This window comes from Anas platyrhynchos, chromosome 1, assembly GCF_047663525.1.
Source record: "Anas platyrhynchos isolate ZD024472 breed Pekin duck chromosome 1, IASCAAS_PekinDuck_T2T, whole genome shotgun sequence".
Taxonomy (NCBI): Eukaryota; Metazoa; Chordata; class Aves; order Anseriformes; family Anatidae; genus Anas; species Anas platyrhynchos.
This window is the reverse complement of record NC_092587.1, coordinates 83,916,484-83,938,293: the sequence shown is the minus strand read 5'-3', so window position 1 is coordinate 83,938,293 and position 21,810 is coordinate 83,916,484. Positions and strand designations below refer to the sequence as shown.

The 21,810-nt window shown below is 47.3% G+C and overlaps 2 protein-coding genes across 3 annotated transcripts; one reads left to right on the top strand and one right to left on the bottom strand.

Moving 5' to 3' along the window:
• Positions 1–99: 99 nt before the first annotated feature.
• DUSP12 (dual specificity phosphatase 12) lies at positions 100–3,236 on the bottom strand. 2 transcript variants are annotated; one of them, XM_027449696.3, is made up of 6 exons: positions 2,909–3,236; positions 2,713–2,826; positions 2,499–2,617; positions 1,389–1,485; positions 965–1,133; positions 100–432 (listed from the first exon to the last, which is right to left on the bottom strand). In XM_027449696.3, exons 1-6 carry the CDS (start codon positions 3,181–3,183, stop codon positions 271–273), a joined length of 936 nt encoding a protein of 311 aa, XP_027305497.2. In that variant the 5' UTR covers positions 3,184–3,236; the 3' UTR covers positions 100–270. The 2 variants fall into 2 exon arrangements, with proteins under 2 accessions (XP_027305497.2, XP_027305496.2); XM_027449695.3 differs by having other exon boundaries at positions 965–1,151; positions 2,909–3,234.
• A 6,562-nt stretch (positions 3,237–9,798) lies between these two features.
• Positions 9,799–17,603, top strand: TENT5C (terminal nucleotidyltransferase 5C). The gene is made up of 2 exons (XM_027449699.3): positions 9,799–9,880; positions 11,800–17,603. The coding sequence occupies exon 2, from the start codon at positions 11,826–11,828 to the stop codon at positions 12,996–12,998; it is 1,173 nt and encodes a 390-aa protein (XP_027305500.1). The 5' UTR covers positions 9,799–9,880; positions 11,800–11,825; the 3' UTR covers positions 12,999–17,603.
• Positions 17,604–21,810: the final 4,207 nt, after the last annotated feature.

The following is a 21,810-nucleotide window of genomic DNA, read 5'->3' as shown; positions in this document are numbered from 1 at the left end:
CTCACTCACATTCAGGCATTTCTGTACATCTTTGACACTATGTAACAGCTCTTTAAGGGCCATGCTTTGCTTTTATATATATATATACACACAAATATATACACATGCATACACATCATGTATTAGAGATGCTGAAAGTGAGAATGGAGGAGGTGTTCAAGTAATTCCATCGTATTACAAAGGGGGTGGGAGTCAACCTCAGCTCTGGCAATTGCAGGCTACCCAGCATTTCTGGGGTCATTCAGAAGTCCACCAAGAGCCGCGATGAGTTCAGGTGTTGGCAGTGAGGAGGTTACCAACCGGCAGCGTTCTCACTTCATCCACTCGACTCTTGTGAATCTGGAAGGCAGGAGTCACCCAGCGGCCACAAGAGCACTGCTCACCCCGCCAGCTAAAGGAGCCCAGCTTCGACGTGCATTTGGGACACAGAAGCTGCAAGAACAACAAATGACCCCGTTACAAGCTGCGTTCAGATGTAATTCCACGTGAAATGTAATTCTGCGGTACATTAAGTTACGGCAACCTGCACTAAGCCAGCTCCTGCCCCTGTAGCTGAAATGATACAGAAAAACAGGCCAAAAAGAGAGCTGAATGGGCTGGTGCTTGCCATGCTCTGGGGTGTAGGAGACAGCTGTGCTGGCAGAAGGGGTGGCGTGGAAATGCAGCTCATCAGACCTGGTGTGGTTCCAGGAGTTAGGCCTCAGCCAGCCTGAGACCACAGCAGGTTTTTAAGTCTCACAAACCCTCGTCCAACACCCTTGCCAGTGTTCTCAGGCCAACAAGATCTCGAGCTCATTTCCTTATAAAAGGATATTTCACATCTGAGAATCCATCAGTAATCTGCAAAATTGATGCAGGAGAGGCTGGGAGACCTAGGACAGTGTGTGGGGGCCTTCACATGAGGGAATAGCAACAGTTTATCTTGGCAAAAAATAATAATAAATAAAAAATAAAGCACATTCACCTGTCCCTCCATGACTCCCAGTAATGCTGGCTCCATCCACTGCACGGGCTCAATGAAGTAAGAGGTGCACTTATCAGGGCCACCACCAGAAAGCTGCGTTGACTCCGTTATTCTCTTGTGAATAAAGGCTGTTGGTCCGTCTCCTTCCACATGGGACAAAATGCTGGAGCTACGGAATAGAGAGCGCCTGTCCTCCATGACGGAAGGGAGGAAAAGCAGAAAAAAAAAGTAAAATGCTTGGTTTTACTGCGGAAACTTAGAGACATAATATATATAGTGTGTGTGGCACACACTATATGGACATTTACACAAGATCTTATCCCTGTTCTAACAATAATGACATACCCACTGATTTACACAGGCTGTTTTCCTCTTGAGATCACTTCAAAATGCTATGTTGTGGGAAATATGAATGGTTCAATACCTGCACTTCCTGCATCTGTAGAGAACCTCTGTGCTCGGCATTTGACACATATTGGTTGGATCAACAGCGAAGACTTCTCGAGGTAAGTCTTGAAGTTCTGCGGAACAGACAAGATTAAGTTGCAAATCAGATCAATAAAGCCATGATACATTACAGTGGGAGAGCACCATGCCTCTGCCCCTATCACTGTATGTAAAAGCTACTTTCTCCACATCAATTCATTCACTCACCCATTCCATTTGCTAAGTTCAAACTAAAACAGCCTCATCCCACCACACCAAAGATTGGGATTCATTTAGTACAACAAAACGGAATCTAGAATTTGGCCTCAGCAAAGGCAAATTATTTGCCTTTTGCTCTGTGCTCTCACTTAAAAGAGAAATAAAAACATAGGAGGAATTGTTAGAGAACAGTTCATCACAGATTTGTTTCTAAGACATGCCTCAAATACCCTTTTTTTCTCCCACTGATGAGCTAGAACTGTGTAAAGACAATATGATGTGAACGTTTGTCTGTGTGACTCAAGGCTCCGCTACTCTGAGGGCAGTACTCACAGTCAACAACAACTGAGCTCAGTCTGTAAAGTGGCATCTCACTGATGTGCTTCTGTGTGCCTTTAAGGATAGATGGATGCATCATGCTCATCCCACCTGAGATGTCTAGCTATGGAAGGACATCCACTGCTTTGCTGTCCATGCAGAGAGACATCAAATAGGCTCTGCAATTAGTGTGTGGTTTTTTTTTTTTTAATGATCTGTGAACCATGGCCCACCACCATAGTCATACGCTACAGAACACAAGACACAGAGATCTTGATGCACAGCTAGTGAAAGACAGTCACAAATCACAGCAGCACAGGTCAGAGACCACAGATGGGGGCACGTGCCTTAAAACTGCTAACGATGATAACTTAAAGCAAGCACACAGCAGAAAGATCCACCTGGATGCCTGATGCTGCCCGTGGGGCAAAAAAACACGGAGCAGAAAAACCGTGTGACTGCCCTTACGCTGTGATCACCCACCCAGGCCTTTGGCAGACTACAGAGGCAAATTTCACCTCAAGCTCGAGTGCCTCCGTCAGGGGCAGCGCTCCCCCAGCCCCTCACTCACCGGGGTACCTCTCCCTGAGCATCTGCAGGCGGTACCGCTTGTACAGGGCGCTGCTGCTGTCCACCGCGCAGCCCATGGCCTCGTACAGCTTCAGCTGCCCCTGGAAGCCCGGGTTCACCCTGCGCTGAGAGAGACAGAGAGAGAAGGGCAGGGGCTGAGGCCGGGTAAGGGAAGGCAGCGCCTCTTCACCCCCTCCTTCAGCCCTGGCACTCACTCGGCATCGGGCTTGGCCGCCCTGACAGCAGCGTACGCCTCCTCCCAGCCCAGCCCCTGCGTCTTCATCAAGTAGGCGGTCACCACGGCCACGCTGCGGCTCACCCCGGCATGGCTGCAAGGGAAAGGCGCAGGATGAGGCGAGCCCGGCCCCGGGGGGCTGCCAGCCGGGTCCCGGTCCCCGTCCCGACCCTCACCAGCGGACGAGGGCAGCCCCGCCGCCCGCCCGCGCCGCGCCGATGAAGGCTGCGCACTCGTCCAGGCGGCTCAGCAGGTCAGCTCCAGGCTCGTCCAGCACACGAACGTGCAGGCTCCGCACCCCCGGCAGCGCCGGCGGCTCCTCGGCGTCCACCGTCAGCACCGCCACCACCCCCGCGGCCGCCAGCGACGCCGGGGACGAGCAGGACGCCGCGCCGCCCACATAAAGCCCCGCCGATACCGGCACCATGCTGCCCGCACCGGGATCCGCCATGGCGCCCGCCCGGTACCGCCCACAAGATGGTGGCGGCCGCCGGCGGCCGCCCACAAAATGGCGGAGGGGGGCGGGATGGAGGCGGTGGCGGGGTCTGTGGGGATCTGTGAGGGGCGGCTGGCAGCGGTCCACCCCCCACCCTTCTTTTCCCCAGCCTGCATTTGTAAGATGTTATAAGGCGAGAAGGAGTAGCTGATACGTGTTCAGTGCTGCCAGCCTTTCAAGTGCTACGATGGGGCTGTGAACATGCCAGCTCTGGAATAACGCAGAATCACAGAATTGTCTAGGTTGGAAGAGACCTCAAGATCATCGAGTCCAACCTCTGAACTAACACTAACAAGTCCTCCACTAAACCATATCCCTAAGCTCTACATCTAAACGTCTTTTAAAGACCTCCAGGGATGGTGACTCCACCACTTCCCTGGGCAGCCTGTTCCAGTGCCTAACAACCCTTTCAGTAAAGAAGTTCTTCCTAACATCCAATCTAAAACTCCTCTGGTACAACTTTAGCCCATTCCCCCTCATCCTGTCACCAGGCACGTGGGAGAACAGACCAACCCCCACCTCTCCACAGCCTCCTTTAATGTACTTAAATTCAGTCACAGAGAAAATTCTAGTCACAGAGAAAACCATGAAAGCATCAAATATAGTGGTCTCACAAATACTCGGAAAGCAAGCATCGTTAATAAAACTCCAGATGCGTTGCTGAAATGATAGGGCCTGAGTGGACAAACGGATTAAAGGTGAGATCAGTCACTGCAGGACAACCTAGCACCTACATTTTTTCAAAGATTTCTGTTATCCTTCTACCTCAATGTAGTCCCTGCGATGTAAACACTACATTCAGTGAGGAAAGGAGGCCTGGAGGAGTATTTATTTGGGAAGCCTCTGGAACCAACTCTGGTATGCAGGTTTGTGTTTGTGAATTGCTGGCTTGGAGATTAAAACAACCCCTAGGGCTGTGAGGGCCCTTCATTCCCTGTCTGTTACCTTTGTAGGATGTTCACGATAAGCAGGCTTCTTTATCTGAGCCGAGTTTTTCTACAGGAAATCAACCACACAGAAAATCTGCGGGGAAACAAAATCAGCTCACTTGTAAAATCTGTTACACAATCACATCCACATAAACGGGAGTAAAATTGACTTACAGAATAAAACTACCAGCAGTTAGCTTTAACTGTTTCTAGACTAATGCTTCTCATTTGGGACTCAAACTATAAGCACCTTTTTACTGTCACAGATTTTGCATTCCTGTAAATATTTTTGTTACACACCTTACGGACTGACTATGCTTCTCACTGTAACCTAAAACTGAGTCCAGACCAAGTAATTCCTCGTGGGCCTTGTGTAAAACCTCTGAGTAGCTTCTTGCCACTAAAAATCAAATGCCTATCCCAGCTTGAAACCTGTCACACTCATCTGTTTTGTGCTGGTTCTCATGCAGCAAGTGGACTTTAAACTGCAAGAGACTTCTATCTAACTCCCGATTTCTGTTCTGATCTCTTAACCAGGCCATGACTTGCATTTGGTGCTGAAATCTGATACTGTGTAGACAGCGGCAACCCTTCTTCCTTGAATCCAAGATTTATTACAAGTTAAGCTATGGAAGATCATGGAGCAATGCAGAAATCTTGGTGCAGCTTTATTTCTGCCCTGCATAGGGTTCAGACCTGTTGTAGGATGAGAGGAGATAGAGCGCTCTTACTCACACAGAGTAAGATGTGCTGTCTTAGCAGGACACCCATGGAAAACATCACCATGCAGCACATCCACAGCCTTGGCTTTTCCTTATCGCAAAAGATCTCGATACTTTACTTCCTCAAACTTTGTCTAAAGTGATCTCTAGCATGTAGCTGCAAGTTTTTCCCAGCATAGGCAGAAAGGCCCATAGGCTGCCTGACAAGTTTCTAAACAGAAGGAAAATGTTGGGTTTCATAAGAAAGAGGTATGGTAATGCTGTTTTCCCAGACTGAGATGTGTAACCTTACCCTACCTCCCCTGTATGAGATAAGAGAGCCTGAAAGCCCCGATTATCTGTCACTGGGAGGATTGTTCTTGCACAGCCCTGGATGAGACAGCTGTAGGCTGAACTGCTACAAAAACAGTCTGCAGGGGCCCCTCAGAGCATTGTAGGATGCCAGCTGGCCACGGAGGGGGGTGAGGCTGGCAGTCACCTCAGACCTGATAAGGTGAGATTAAACCTGGTGGAAAGGGAGATTGTTATCCCCATCCACCAAGAGAGGTGGATGGAGCTGGGGCTTGGAGGGGCAGCTGTCACACTGCAGGACAGGCCACAGCAGAAACCCTGACAGAGATGCTACCCACCCACGTGCTCTTCAAGGACTCCCCGACCCATGCCGGTAGAGAGCAAGGTTGTCAGCCTTGTGCTGGGACACAGCAGCTTACAGGGTTATAGAGTTTCCATGCACAGTGCTGGCGGCCCACAAAGCAGGCCAAGAGTTACATGTGCTTTAGGTAAGCCCAAAGGCTTCTCAGTCCAGGTAAAGTTTGCTGTCAACCTGCCTCACCTCCCATGCTTGTGCTGGTGCCCATGCGATTGCGTGGTGGCCCTGTTAGCAGGCTAGCCCAGCTGAATTTGACCTCTTCGGCTGGATCAGTTTTCAGCTGGGTCAGTTCCTTGAGCTGCCTCACTGCCCGGTGGCATAAACCTGACCTCCGAGCATGGGTTAGGAGAGTCTCTGATAGCTCCGATTTAGATTATTTTAAACTACATACCTACTTTATGTATGCAAAACCTCCTTTTCCAGTTACCATTGCCACCAGCTAGAAGAAAAGGACTTGTTGAAAAAAAAATCATAAAGAATTCAGGCAACTTTTCAATAAAAGCCCCCATCATCTATCAGGGAAAATTAAAAGCATACTGAAAATAAAGGTAGGTGAAAATTAAAACCAGATCAAACTCTGTGGACCTTTATTTGTGAAAGTAACTAACAGCTGCAACAAACTACTATGGCAAAGCACTGGACTATCCAACTCTTGAGGGATTTGAATGAAGTCTCCAGGCAAGTATGTGTTATTGAAGGGGCTGTGAGTTTATGTCAGTATTTTATGAGTACTAAGTGATAGTTAATCATGTCTGTTAGCCTTCAAATCTGTGAATTTGTGAGGATGACCAGATGACCAGTAGCCTTTTTTTTTTTTTTTTTTTTTTTTTTTTTACAGTGACAGAAGCAACAGACTGAGCTCACATGCAGAAGACTGCTGTCAGATGCCTGTGGGGTTGCTGCAGGTGTGGTGTGATCACTACACTCCTGTACATCAGCTCCCTGAGCTACAGATGATAAGGGAATGGGAAAAAGCTGTAATTTCAAAGTGAAAATCTGTGGTGAGGGAAAGTACAAGATTCGTGTGCAAGAGCTTCACACGAGTGAGGCTGCACTCCCTAAACAACTTCACTGTTTCTGTGAACTCCCCTTTGCTGTGTCTGCCACCTGCAGCTTGAGCATATGGTGATGTATCCTGGGTTTGCTCACAACTCCCAAAATAGAGTAAATATTTTTTTCAGTTTGATTTGCAAACTCCCCCTTCTCCTCCCCCTCTTCAGCTTTTGTCTTCTCCTACGCCACCGAAATTTGTTAACGGTTCGTTCTCCCCCCGGGTTCTGGGAAACCGTGTGACTAATTAAGTAGCTGGGGCAAGCTCAGGTGCAAGGAAAAACAACTCAGATGACGGACCACTGCCCACTCACTCCAGTAAGTGCATTCCATCTCAGCATGCATCACGAGGGAGGGCTGACGTGGGAGAAATCTCAACGCTGCTCATTTGTAATGGGAAAGAAAGTGCTGGGCTTCCCTGGGCTTCCCACTCCAGATCAGCAAAACTGGGTCTACTGCAGAAGCAAAAATGCTGTGTGAAAGGGCCAACAGGTGGAAACACGTCTTAAGACATTTGTGAGAGACAATGACTCAGTTTCTGTGTCCTCCTCAGGTCTCCATGTAGCAGGTATTTGAAGGTCATGTTTTGCATGGGTCCTGCTGGTGAAGCACCCTGGTGGCATTTCTTGCCTCTTGGAGAAATGCCTCTCAGCTTTTGCTGAGCTTGGGAACTTGGTGGGAGCTGGAGAGCCCTACGCGGTAGCATCTCATCCCTCAGACAACCTTTCAGCTGTTGCTGTGCTTTTAGTGGCAAATTTAACCTCAGATTTGTGAAAGACTACTCTTCCCAGCATTAGACTCTGTGGGTCTATACAAGACTTTACATGTCTATTTTTATTTATCGAGAGGGAAAATTGCTGCGTCTCCCCACAGGAAACCTCAAAGACTTGTAGAGGCAGCTACTAACAGAGAGAGGAGCTCACTCCTGATACTCTGCAGGAGGATTTCACAATAACCCCACATGACGGGGATGTTCTTACCTGTCTCCATGCTCTCAGTATCTGCAGACATGCAGTTATCCCACATGTCAAACAAAAGGGAACGTTTTCCAACTGCAGATTTGATGCTCAATTACAGAATAGAGCCTGACAGCTTTTACTAGTGTGTATTAATAACCCTACTTCACTTTATGGCTTTAACAGTTGCAGCTAGCAAGATTTATAGTGACACATTACGTTCGGCAATGCATCACGAAAGGAAACTAATCTGACAGTGCCAGGTCACTGAGCTGACTTACAAGTTTTTAAGTGCATTTCATCTGCCAAATTTGCTGCCCTATTTACTGGATTAAAATGAACACGTTGCTCTGTGTTTATAAAACTTCATCCTTAGCTCTGTTTTGGCGGTTTCCAGACTCTTTTTTTTTTTTTTTTTCCCCTCTGTTACGGTAATGTCCCAGCACCAATTTGGTCTTTCCTCCTTCCCCATCCTCTCTGAAAACTCTTTGAAATGGTTCCCAGAGAGTGTGTCCCAAAGGGGAACCCAACACAGGGAAGCTACAGGCAGGAGAGGAGCAAGCATAGCTGTGGGGTTGCAGGCAGAGATGAGGGACGGAGCGGCTGTGGGAGAAGGGCAGGAGGGTGATCATCCAGGAGCAGAGGGAGATGGTGCCTCTCAGCAGGAATCTGTCCCCCAGTTGTTCTCGAAGAAAGGAGGGTTTGCTGAGACTGGGATTGTCTCCTGCCACTTCTCCCTAGGCTTGGTGTTCGAGCTGACAGTGAGACGGTCCTGCCTAAATGTCAGGCACTTTGTGCTCTGGGACGGGGTCAGAACCCCCTCAGCAGCCACAGCACTCATGCATTTTTAATCTCTTGTCTCGCCAGTGGGCTGTGCCTTCCCGTGTTTTCCATCCTCACGGCACAGGAATCCACTGCGCAGATGCAGATGGATAACAGGAGGCTGGCTCCTGCCAGGGGGAAACGGGCTCGCTCCCCTAGGCGTCCATTACTCAAAGATGCATTCCTCGCTCCTCCTGCAACCTACACAAGCCTTGCCCAGCAGGTTTCACACACTGTTTCAAAATCCAGTCCCTCTGGCCTTCCTGTAGGATCGATGGGTAGCGACTGCCATATTTTCAGGAGGTTTAAATTCACGACAAAGAGCTCTGAACTTCCACTGAAGCATACTCAATGTCTACGACATGGTTGATGTACCTCTTTGTTTTCACAGTTTTGTGAAACAAGAACTTCTAAACAAATAAAATACGATCTTTGTATCAGTATTTTAACATCTGTAATATCATTGTGCTGCAAGTTTCTTTGCCTTTATTGATGTCAAATAAATATTACAGCATATTTTTTCAACGTGTAATTGCTGTTTCTCCAAGAAGGAACAGAAAACATACCATCCAAAATAGACAATGGCATGTGAGGCAGAAGTACTGCTGAAAACACCTTTTTAACAGGGGAGACCATTCAGTATTTTAACCTCCGAGTGAGACACTTCCCTACCGGTGGTTATGCCTCCGTCATGTCTGCTATTACTCCTTTTTGAGTTCCCTATTTCTCTTTCTTGTTTCAGAAGCACAGGAAAAAAAATGTTGAAAAAGATGTCCTGCATTCAGAAGTTCAACCCTGTAACTCTGTCACAGGCAACCCTATTATGGATTTTGTTATCTAGCAGGTGTCTAAAATGAGTTAGTTTTAATCCCCTCCCTCTCTGCTGCACTAGCCTGAAGGGATGGTGCTGTCAGCAGACAAAAAGATGCTGACCTATGCCAAGTGTGCTCATAGAGGAAGATACAGAAAGAAAAGAAATCCACCCATATGCCTGCCCGGCTTTTGTTTTGGTGGCTGAGGGGCTGTTTCTGGTGGCTGAGCAAAGAGCAGCTTTTCAGTCTCCTCTCACAGCTTTGACTCCATCTCCCCTTGGTGCGTGTGACAGAACAGCACTCCAGATGTGTTTTTCCCAGTGCTTTGCAAACACAGCTGTGGCACAGCGAGGCACACAGCAACCACCCCAGCTCCCTTTTCTCCTCTTTTGCCCCAAATACTGAGGGTTTCCAGCAGCAAGTGCAGTTTTTCTTCCTTGAGGCTTTCGCCCCGGGGTGGGGGGGGGTGTCTCTTCAGGACAACCACTGTGGCGTTGGGCTCCCCGTGATCGAGGCAGCCGGTCCCCTTCTCCTCGGGCTCGGTCCCGGCACCGTGTCCGTGTGTCCGTCTGTCCGTGTGTGAGGAGAAGCCGCCCCTGAGGGCGGAGGAGGAGCGGAGGCGGGGCGGCGGCGCGGCCATAAAGGGCGGGCGGAGGGGGCAGGGAGGCGTGCGCGGGAGCGGGGCCGGGCGGCGCGGCGGGGCCGGGCTGAGGTGAGCGGGGACGGGGTGAGGCGAGGCGAGAAGGAGCGCGGAGCTCCTCGTTTTTCGAGTCTCTGGGGCTTGGCGTGTGGTGATTATTTCTGTGGTAGTAAGGGCAGCGATGCACGCTGTGCCCCTGCACGACAAAAACGCTGGAGCCCAACCAAGGGCGGGCGGTGGGGTGGAAAGCTGCGCTGGAGAAGTCCTCCTGTGGGGTGCTGTGTGCCTTGCCCCAGCTGCTGAGGAGCCCACAGCTGGAAAGGAGGAGCCTGTGGGCTTGCAGAGTGAGCCAGGAGTCAGGAGAGACTCCCGTGCTGTGGAGAAGATAGTGCTTTAAGGTGAAAGTGTGTTTTAATATGCCTGAGGGCAGCTCCTGTCAGCCTCGGTGCCTCTGGGGTTATGCTGTGCTGGAGCAGTAAGGGTTTGAAGAAGCCCTTGCTTTGTCCTGGATTAATTATTTTATGAATCACAAGTTAGTTTCATGGCTACTGAAGCTGATATGATACGCAGCTGCTTATGCCCAAGGACAGAAGCTGCTTCCCCCGGAGCACTTCTGCATTGCCGTCTTGCTCTGTCACCTCTGTGAACACAGTCAAAAAGCTTCTTGAAAGCCAAAAGCTGGAGGCTGACAAGCAAGAGATAACAAGAGCTGCTGCTTGAATCTTGCTTGAAGCGTTCCCCACGCAGTGCTGGTTCGTGTTGCCAAACAGTGTGGTTGCTTTTTAAGCAGCTCCCGGTTGGCAGGAGTTAACTGCGCTAAGTCTGAGTGCTCTGACCTTGGCAGCTGCCAGCGCAGCCTTCACAAGTACTTGGGGCAGATGAAGGTGAGACCTCAGTCTGTAGCTGTCAGGGAGCACCTGGCCACCATAAAAAGCTGTAACACTTAAACAGGAAAGTGTATTAACTCCTGTTGGAGTTGAGTGACTGTAGAGTATATGTAAGTATTGATGTACCTCAAAACAAGCTGCTGAAGTACCAGAGAATATCTGCTCAACTGTTACAAGAGCCATGACAGCGCTCCTTAAAGTGCTAAAGCTTGGACTAAGCTGTGACAAAATCTGGTCATTGAGGTTCTCAGGTCCTTAGTGTAACGCTGACATGTGTGCCTTAATCCCACCTGAATATATGCCAGCTCTTACAAACTTGTTCTCCCTCCACAAACGACTAAAAAGGTCAGGGAAAGTAGGAATATTGCCCAAAAGGTAATTTGATTATGTAGTGTATCTGAAAAAGAATTGCTTGCAGACTGGAATGCAAATTTAAAAGTTCTGTTATCTGGCTTTGTAGCTGAAATGCTCTCCAAGATGCTGAAGTTCTATAGTTTTTGCAGGAGCAAGGTGGACTTCTCCCTTCTCCTGTAAGAGGGAGATAATGGAAACTACTGGAGATACTAAGAAAGCAAAAAACTTCTATGAAAAAGCAATCTTGTGCCTCTGGCATAACTGGAGTGCTTTCAGTGGATTGGATCTATAAGCCCTGGAACTAAAACACCTGAGTGTTTTCTACTGTTGTTTTAGCTGGAGAGAGGTTTGAGCTTTACCTATAATGAAACAAGTTCAAGGTTAGCTTTTGGAAGCCTTCTGTGCTTATGGTTCTCACTGGCTTCAGCTGGTACCGCGGATCTTGGAAACCTGGGCAAAGCTTATTTGTATTATTCATTGATAATTGCCCTTTGAAATTAACTGCTGTGGTGCGGTACTTAACTCTGCATCACCAAGAAGGACACAGACAACTATATTTTGTGTCTGAACAAGTAGGGAAGCTGAGAATCATTTCAGGTGAAAGGCTTGCTGATAATCATTAGTCTGTATAATTATTTCTTTTTAGGTTCTACATGTAGACAGCAAGCAGAGCATAGGGTGTATATTTAGGAAGTGCAAACCGAAAGTTTAACTTACTTTTTTTTTTTTTCCTCCTCCACCTCCTTACAGTTTCTTTGGAGAAGAAAAACCTGAACATGGCAAGCAAAGGAAGTAATACAGACTGCATGTCATGCAGCGTACTGAACTGGGAGCAGGTCAGCCGCCTGCATGAGGTTCTTACAGAGGTGGTCCCGATCCATGGACGAGGTAACTTCCCGACGCTGAAGATAACTCTGAAGGACATTGTTCAGACCGTTCGGAGCAGGCTGAATGAAGCAGGCATTGCGGTACATGATGTCCGTCTGAATGGCTCTGCAGCTGGCCACGTCCTGGTCAAGGATAATGGTCTGGGATGCAAAGACCTGGATCTCATTTTTCAAGTGTCTCTTCCGAGTGAGGCAGAGTTTCAGCTAGTTCGAGATGTGGTGTTGCGTTCCCTCCTGAATTTCTTGCCAGAAGGAGTAAGCAAGCTAAAAATCAGTCCAGTAACACTGAAGGAAGCCTACATCCAGAAGCTGGTTAAAGTGTCCACAGAATCGGACCGCTGGAGCTTGATATCACTCTCCAACAAACATGGTAGGAATGTGGAGCTGAAGTTTGTAGACTGTATAAGACGACAGTTCGAGTTCAGTGTGGACTCCTTCCAAATCATACTGGATTCCCTGCTTTTCTACTATGACTACTCGGAAAACCCCATGTCAGAGCACTTCCATCCAACTGTGATTGGGGAGAGTATGTATGGAGACTTCGAAGCAGCTTTCGATCACCTCCAGAACAAGCTGATAGCTACCAAAAATCCTGAAGAGATCCGAGGTGGTGGGCTTCTGAAGTACAGTAACCTCTTAGTGCGGGACTTCAGACCCATGGATAAAGATGAGATCAAAACACTGGAGCGCTACATGTGCTCCCGGTTCTTCATAGACTTCCCAGACATCCTGGATCAGCAGCGCAAGCTCGAGACCTACCTCCAGAACCACTTCTCCAAAGAAGAGAGGAGCAAATATGACTACCTCATGATCCTGCGCAGGGTGGTGAATGAGAGCACGGTGTGTCTCATGGGGCACGAGCGAAGGCAGACTCTCAACTTGATTTCTCTGCTGGCTCTCAGAGTACTGGCGGAGCAGAACATCATCCCTAATGCCACTACTGTTACCTGTTACTACCAGCCAGCACCTTATGTTAGTGATGTGAACTTCAGCAACTACTACCTTGCCAATGCTCCCGTGCCATATAGCCAGTCCTACCCGACTTGGTTGCCTTGCAACTGATCGTTTCTCTCCAGCGTTCTTGAGTGGAGGCTACTAAAAGCCGAGTTGCCAAGTGTAAATACACAATGACTGCCAGTTGGAGGCTTTCTAATAAATAGGACTGTCAGACTATCCATTTCCTGGTGTGCGGTAGGAATGCACAGCCAGGTGATGTGTGAAGAACCTTTTTTCAGTATATCTCTACAAATGCCAAGGAGCCTTATTACCTCCTCACTGGGAGAAGAGAACCAGCAGCCAAGTGTTAGAGGAATGGTTACAAAACTAGGCACCAGTCTTGGAAATGGCTGTTAATGTCACCTAAGTGTGGAGTATTCAGTGAACTGGGTTAGTTAATAGAGCAAAGACTGGAAAACGTCTTGTGCAGAGCAGAAGTTGATCCCGAACTCTGCTTTCTATTGCCTAATCTCATTACTTTATACTTCCTCAGTTCAATTTTTAGTCAGCTTTCTATTGAACTAATTGTGCAAGAGTGGGCTTGTGTCATGCTCGGGCTGCTTCTACTTTCTGGCTGTGTAGAACTGATAACAGGGCGAATATTGTCCCTCTCGTAGAGGGCCTAAAGGTTGTTTCCTGTAGTACATGGGTGTATGTGGGCCTGCATCAAGTTCAAGATAACGTCTTGGAAGTTGAAGATGAATTAGTAAATCCGTTCCTAAAGCATGAGCTGGCTAAACCCTTCTTGAGTACAAATAGGGATGGAAGGGCTTGATCATGCACCAAAACCTGATCTAAAAAATTAAGTCCTTGGAATAAGGCACTAAAACCTTTAAATTGGAACTGCTGTTTGAATGGTTAAGATGGGGAAAATACTATTAAGTATAGGCTTAAGATAAAGTCTCTTTCGAAGCAGTTATTGGCACAGTTGGAAAGTAGCGCGGCTCTTACACTGAAGTGTGACTTATCTTTCTTCCTCATGGGTCCACAGCAGGCAAAAAAAGGAAAAACCAAACCACTAATTTGTAGTCTGATGTGCACGTCTGCCACAGCATAAATTCCTTAAGTGCCTCCTGAGGGTTTTTTTTCTTGTACAAATTCAGGAGGTCCTGAAGGCTTGCCTTTCTGTCTCCTCTTAAGGGTTAAGCTTTATCACTTTTTTTAAGTTTGTCACTATCACTTGGTCACTGTATGAGATAGGATTTGGGGAGGTTAAAGCTGAGATTTTTGTCTTTAGCAGTCTTAACCTTCACTTCATGTATATAAACCCTAAGCAGAGCTTTCCACAGAGGCTGTGTGTAGTGGAAGTCTACCCCTGCTTTCAGAACAGCCTCTGAGAGAGCGTGTGCTCCCTTGGAGGCTGACCTTCTTAACGGGTATGTGCTGAACTTGCTGCTTTGATGCTCCTGTGCTTTATAAGGATGGTTCAGAGTTCCATGGTTCTGCATGCAGCAGTACTAGAAACTGACTGGAAGACTTTTTCACTGAATTGCAATAATAAAATATGTATAGCAAATGATCCTGAGGTTCCTTTGCTTCACCAGAGAAGTACTAGAAACAGAAAGGTGTGCAGAACTAGAAAGGCAAATCGTTGAGATACTTAATATGTAGCTGTGCAGTGTTTAAGGATACTTAATTGCTAACCCTTCCTGGGTCTCACAAGCTCACGCAGACAGCTGAAAGTCAAAGTGCTGAGTCAAACAAATGATTCATGTGTAGAAGGGAAAGCAGATGAAACACCTACAGCTGATAATAGAGGTAGAAAACAGTAGCAGTGCAGCTCTTACCTGGCAGTGAAAAACTGCCTTTTCTTGGTAGGACCAAAGATTCTGGTTATGAAAAGTGGGAGAACTTGCAACATAACTGATTGATGAAGACCACATCAGTACAGCAGCAGAGCTGCTATTTGCTTCAGTTAGCTTAGGAAGGCAGGGAGGGATCCAACTGAGGAAGCTGGCTGCAGCCAGGCATGCTTTAGGTTAATTTCTCCAGCAGTCTTGTAAGCATCTTCAGTAGCAAATAGACAGTTTGGTGGCTTTTTTCTTATCGAATGCTCTTGAATAGTCTGCCAAAGGAGTTGGATTCAAAAGTAAACCCATTCTTTTGTATAAACTGTGGCTTGGACTTGGAGTAGCACGCAGGCAAGGTACCTCTCACCCAAGACACTAGCTGGAAGGCTTTTTTAAAAACTAATGAATTGCTGGTGTTGTCATGTGTGTCAGACTTAGAGCAAGCTTACTGCCAGAATGAGTAACTTCTGCATGAGGAGCAATACTTGGACCAGCACAGAGTATCACCAGAATGGAGGAAGCCTTTTTAAGGGTTTAATTGCTCTCATCTCTTAAATAGCTGCAGTTGGCTTTTTTTTTTTTTTTTAAAAAAAAAAAAAAGCTGTGCCCACTGCAGAAGTAAACCAGTGCCTAGAGGAACGTGTTTGATTTTCATTTCAAATAGCTTACGCTCATCTCTTACAGCATCTCACAGCTTACCTTTAGGAAATCTCATGGCTGATCTTTAGGAACTTTCTGTGCATCAGCTCCTGTGGAAGAAGCAGCCCATGCTTTGGGGGAGTCCTCATTAGCTTGAAGCAAGCTGCCTTATTTCTTACTGGTCTTTGAGTACCTTGGCTGCTGTACATCGGGCCAGATGTATCTAATGGAAAAGAAAGTGCTAGAAAGCTCTCCTGGATTTATGCTGGGACAGAGCTATGGAGACCTCAAGCTTCCTGCCAAAAGTATTTGTGCTTTTGCTAATGTCTCTTGTAACAGAGGATCCGAAGGAAGCTTTCTTAAAAGTCGAATGGCTGTTCTCTGAACGTCTGCCTTCCTCGGTTTAAGCTTTGCAGGACTGCTGTGTTCCCTTGTCAGCATCTTACATTGCTCTGGGATGATAAATATTTGATGCTTTTTAGTCTGGATGTGAAGGTCTTGAGTAGTTAAGCTGTAGCCTGGAGTTGCACATCACCTATTGTATTGGCACTAAGTTATAAGGGATTGCTGGGATGATGTGTGGTGTCACTACCTTCAAAACAAGCTCAGCCTGGCAGTCTAGGTGGAGCTGAAATAATTGATAGCTTTTCATCGTGGTGCTGCCAGCAGCCTGCCCCTTCCTGACTTCAAGCTGTCCCGGCAGCCTGCTGTCGCAGGTAGCAGCAGCTTAATCTGCTGCGTGCTGGTTGGTTTGGGGTCAGGTTTTTGGGGGCCCTGTAGCTGGGAGTAACATGAGAAGAAGTGCTAGGTTAAAGTGATGACCTTAGGCCAAGTTCAGGCTGCCTGATTCAGTCTCCCTTTAGTGCTAAATGATGTGAACCTGCACTCTCCTCTGCTTCTGTAGCAAGTGGAGGTTTGGGACAGGCTGCTACACTTCAGGCTATTTCCCCAAGGCATTCCCTCAAGGCAGCAGCATCAAAGCGAAGTTACAGCGGCACTGCACTGCAGGACTTGTGTCTGTGCATCATTCCGAAGGGCTAGGCTTCTGGGAAACGAGACCCTGTGCTTTAAAATAGCTCTCTTCTTCCTGTAGCTCAAACTCTGCGGGGCTAAGTCAGTCTGAGGCTAAGCAACTGTTCTGAATATTTATCACCGAGTCCTCCTTAACATACAGTTTATTGATATTTTTGCTCATTTGTAAGCTGGGTGAAGTCTTATATTTGATCAAGATGCTACCACGGAGACCAGGGTGGGTTTTAGTCACTTCCCTGAAATCCCTATGCTGATCTACAAAGCAGAAGATAGTGTTTAAATCTAGTCCAAGTACCTGGAGATTTAATGAGACTTAAAACCCCATGGTTTTTGTGATGGAGTTGCCGAGTTAAGCACTTGGTATGGTCTTGTGCTTAGATGTTGTGGGTTTTTCTGATCGTTAGAGTTCCTGCAAACGTTTGTAGGGATCTCTGCTTGTCGTGCCATTGGTTGGGAAAAGGCCTCTTAGGAAATAACTTGGGCAAATTGCTTCAATTCAGTGTACTGACAGAAATTGTTTGCTGTCCCTCTTACTAAACCTGTTGAATCAGAGTGCCATAAATGTTAGGCAATGAAATAAGCAATAAGCTGGCCATCATTACTGGCAAATTGGTCTAATTTGGGCATCGGGAGAGCCAAATGGATAAGTGATACTTGTAGCTTTTGCGTCGAAGTCTTACTCAAACCATTGCTGTCAATGACTTGTTAACTATGGCAAAGTGTCTTTCATATCTGCTCTTTAATTTCATTGAAACTCATTGCGAGGTGGGATGCCGGGCGATAGCTGTAGAAGCTTTTGTGGGAATGGTTGGAGCACTCCAGTTTCTCTTCTTCGGAAGAGAAGGCTGCTCACTGAAGTATCTGCATTGGGCTTGTCTGTCTTTCTTTCTGATTAAAACTGCACTTTTTGTTGAAATTTGAAAGCTTTTTTTCTATGTTTATTTCCTTTTTTTTTTTTTTTTTTTTTACTATTAGAAGTCAGCTCTTGGAAAAATCTCACGCTTGTTCGGAAAAGTGAGTTTTTCCTTTAGGCTGGCAGAACAAGATACTAGGAGTACTTGGATTCGTGACGAGCCCTGATGTGAGATTGGTCACAAGAACTCGATCTGCTGTTCTGCACTGTGGTATTCACTTGTTCACCCTTGGGAACTGGGTTTTGGACCTTAATGATCCTGCAATTCCTGTACAAATAAACTCATGCTAAACATTGCTCGCCTTGAGTTATTCTTGCACCGAAGTCGTGCTGACTGGGAGTCCTTGAGGCTTATTGAGTGGTGTGTGTAAATGCACTGGTGGAGGGGAAGAAATGCTTGGTTTTTAGATCTTCCTCAAGAATTTTTATCACTAATGGACCCATCTGCCTCTTAATTGGCTGAGGATGAGTGAGTTAAATGAGACAGGTAGGTGACTGATGTAGACTGAGCAGATCAAAGCTAAATAAAAGCTGGGGATGTGTGGCAGTATATTTGCTGCTCTAGAATCCAAAATAAATGTACTATAAAAAGCATGCCTGCTCCTAATCCCTCCCAGAGCTCAGAGAAGCTCTGCCCTCTCAGTTAAGTAACACTGGAGGAAAGTCCAGCCTTCGGGATTTTGTAATAACTGCAGTGGAAACTTCTGCAGAGGCTAGCAGGAGCACCGTGATCTTACAAAGGCAATCATGGAGCCCGTGTAGTCCCTTTCCAAGGTGCAGTTTCTCCCTTATGGACTTAAATGGAGAACTGATAATGCAGCTGCACAGAAGCCGGGTGCCACAAACCATCTGTTTGTCACCTGAAACTCCCTTACCTCAACCCCTCAATTTATCTTGTCGTAAAAGTTTCAGAGTTATTTTGGGCAGCCTCCCGTAGGTTTCTCGGATACCAGACTTTAAAATGTGCAGGGTCAGACGGTGCCACAGCCAGGCGGCCGGGGTTAGGCGGGTGGCTGTGCTCACGCTTTCGGTTCCACGAGGAACCTCCAGCAGGGTGAAAACTGATAATAAATGAAGAAGTGAACTGCTCTACCCTCTTGCTGCTGCATGGTCAGTGGAAAAAAGCATCCTGTTTGGTGGTACTGCCAGAACCCAGCCTCACCCCTGCTGAGCAAGATGAGCTCTGTTTTGTGACGGGGAGCAGGAGGATTGAGAAGACTGGTCCTCCAAATTGTCACTGCTGTTCTGGCGGATGCAATTGTTTCCTGCCTGCCTCCTGTGATGGTGGCTCCTGTTGGCTTTAATATTTTGAAGTCAGCGCTCGATGTGTCCTCCTACAGACAGAGCAGATGCTTCTGTAGGAGAACCAGACTGTGTGCCTGCTTATTTTGAATGTTGCTCACTACATATTTACTAGATTTAGTGCCCTAACACACTGAACAGGGGTGGTTGCTGTCTTCAGCAGTAAAATAGGGTTTGCATTTATGCAGCCACTAAGGAGGGAGATGTATCAAAGGATGCAATGCACCACTCGAGTGTGGGTGTTAGATGTACCAGACATGTCTTGCCGTAGTAACAGTGCTGTAATCTGTCGGGTTTGGTTCAGCGATAAGAAGATAAGCTCCGTATCCTCTGGGCAAGGCTGCCTAGTGGAGGGAGCAGTTAACCTCCCAAACCTTAGTAATTTTCCTAGTAGGAAGGAGTTGAGTCATCGTGCTGGAAAAACAGAGCCTTGCCAAGAGCCATGTGCAAAGCAGCTGCTAGATGGAAGCTGGTAGTTCGCTTATGTAAATGAAGGGAAGCTCTGCTATCTGCTGCAGCGTTACCACGTTTGCTCTCAGATGGGGGGTTCAATAATCCAGCAGGAACCAGTTGCTTAGGCTAGTTAATCCAGAAAAATGTTGTACTGAGTCTTCACGGCTGCTAAGTTGTGCAGGGGACACTCCGTGCCCATTCACTGCCATCCCCGAAATGTGTTGGCTTTGTTCTCTATCCGACTTGTATGGTGCTGGGACAGCAAAACTGCTTCAGAAAAGGGTGAAACCTACAGATTATACTGATCGTACGCCAGGCAAAGGGAAAATTGCCTTCCTTGCAAGGGAACGGTTGCAATGTGAGCCTTCTGCTTCGGTTGCTGCCTTCACACTGCAAAGCAAGGCTTCTGAGCATGTAGGATGTGAAGCACGTGAATTGCACCCACGAATGGGTCTCATTTTGGGCACTCTTCTCCCTTTGGAGTCAACTCGCCACCTGCAGCAATTCCCTTCTCCACCCGCTATATCTCCCTTATCTGAATTACTTACTCTGAAAGCTATATCTCAGTGTAACTCCTGGAAAGTCATTCAATCTTTCTAAAGCACTTGCCTTAAATTTAGCGTGTGCTCTGAGAAGCTGTTCTAATATTTGGTTGTAGCCCTCGCTGAGAATGACATTATTTCTGTAGCGATGGGTTCCCGAGAATCTGTGACCTGGGGATTGCTGCTTCCTTATTGACAAGGCTGAAACGTCCCAGGCTGTCTCGTGCTACCCACTAATCCCTTCAGCTCTTGGACGAACTGAGGAAAATGAGCCCTTGAAGCCTGATACTGCATGTATCGGATTTGGAAGCTGGAAACCTTTTCTTTGGGAGCTCTGTTGTTTCTCTGTATCTAATGAACCCTCACCAGTGGCTAGCCCAGTGCTCCACGTAGCCATGGAAAAGAAATAGTGCTAACATTACTTCTCAACTTCTTGGTGCTTGCATCCCCAAATTGTGCTTGCTGTTTTTACCGTAGCGTTATGGCATGCCGAGTGCTCTTGCTGGCAGTTGTTTGCAGCGAGCTCAGAGTCCATCTGCTGCTTTTCAAAGCTCCGTCTCCCATCTGGTATTGACAACATCTGTGCTCCTGGCTTCCAGATGTAGCGCTTTGCATTTGGTGGTATTAGAAAAACAGTTTGTCTGAATCCTGTGGTCAAACCCCGACAAAGCAGAAGGACAGAGCAACTCGACTTCATTGTTCACGAGCTCACCGACCTACAAGTGTGGTGTAATGCCTGCAAATGACAGCAGCACTCATTGTTTTGAGTTGTTCTCGCATACTGAAGTGTGCCTGAGGTTGCTGTGGGCACTTTGAAACCTGCAGGTGGCTTAGAAACAATGTCAGTATGATGTCCACAAAGGTACAGGACACAGGTTATTTTGGGATTTTTATTTTTTTCAAATGCAAGGTACAGACAGCAGACGAAGCCTATATTCTGCCACTGTGCTTAACAGCAGTTCCTCAGTCCTTTCCTCTGCACCCCTCCACCTAAAATACTGCAGTGAGGAGTATCCCAGGGGCAGGACTTAGCAGCATGACTGAACTGCTCTTGCTGTTACATCTGGTAGTCATCATGTCATCTGCCGGGCTGTTTTACTGTTCATCTGGGGCTCCCCAAATGGTGTGTAGTACTGAATAATTGCCAGGGCTGATGTAGTTTTTATAGACTTCACGAGCAGCCGCCTTCTGCTTTCTCCTCCCAGGCAGCTTTCCTCAATACCAGGGGGAAGTAAGCTATTTTTGGGAAGAGAGCCTGCCATCAGTCCCACTCTCCTGCTCCCAAGGGGGTTCATCAAACAGCAGGATGGATTTGCTAACAGCCTGGCAGACCCATGTGCCCGGGGCTCCTGCCTTGCTGCCTGCCCTGGAAGGTGTCTCTGCAGCTCTGCTCAACCCGAGGAAGCAATGCCTGCACATGGGGCTGTGCCTTCAGGATCAAATTCATGGAGTTACTCCGGAGGAATACTTGTAAAAAAAAATATATATATATTAAAAAAATGGTGTCTGTTTTGAATGGGAGGAAGCTTTGAACAGGGAGAAATATTCTAGCTGAGTATATGGACACTTTACACTGGCCATTCCCCTCCTTCCTCGCAGCACTTCTGTGACAGGAGGATTCCTGTTTACTACCATTTCACGGACAAAAAAACGAGCCCTGAGGAGAGGAAGCAGCACGGTTAGGTAACCCAGTGGCTTGCTGACAGGGCCAGGAGTGTATATTTTGGAAGCCCTGCATATTGCTGGGGCAGAGAGGGAAGGCTGGGGGTACTGGGGCATTTGTTTCACTCATTTCAGAAATAGAATAGAAGGATATGGTAACTTAAAGCACAGAGATGAATTGGGGAATTGTAGTTTTGAGGTAGAGCTGCATGATATGTGTTCTTACAGGCACATCTGACTTTTGCAATGGAAGCAACGTGCCAGTGAGACTCGCAGGGGGCCACACTGTGCCCATGTTCACATGCAGGTACTCGTTGCAGACCCTCCTGGTTGGTTTGTAATTTCTTGCACTACTCAACTGCAATACAAAATCATGGTGATTAACACCCTGCTCTGTTATCGTGTGCTACAAACCTGGCTGGCCTCAGCAGTTATGGTGTCAACCCTGCCCTTTGGTACTCTAGGCTTTTTGTTTTGTGTGACCAGAACCTGATTTTTTGTTTTAACTGCTGAAAATCCAGATTCACTGAAATAGAAAATTGAAA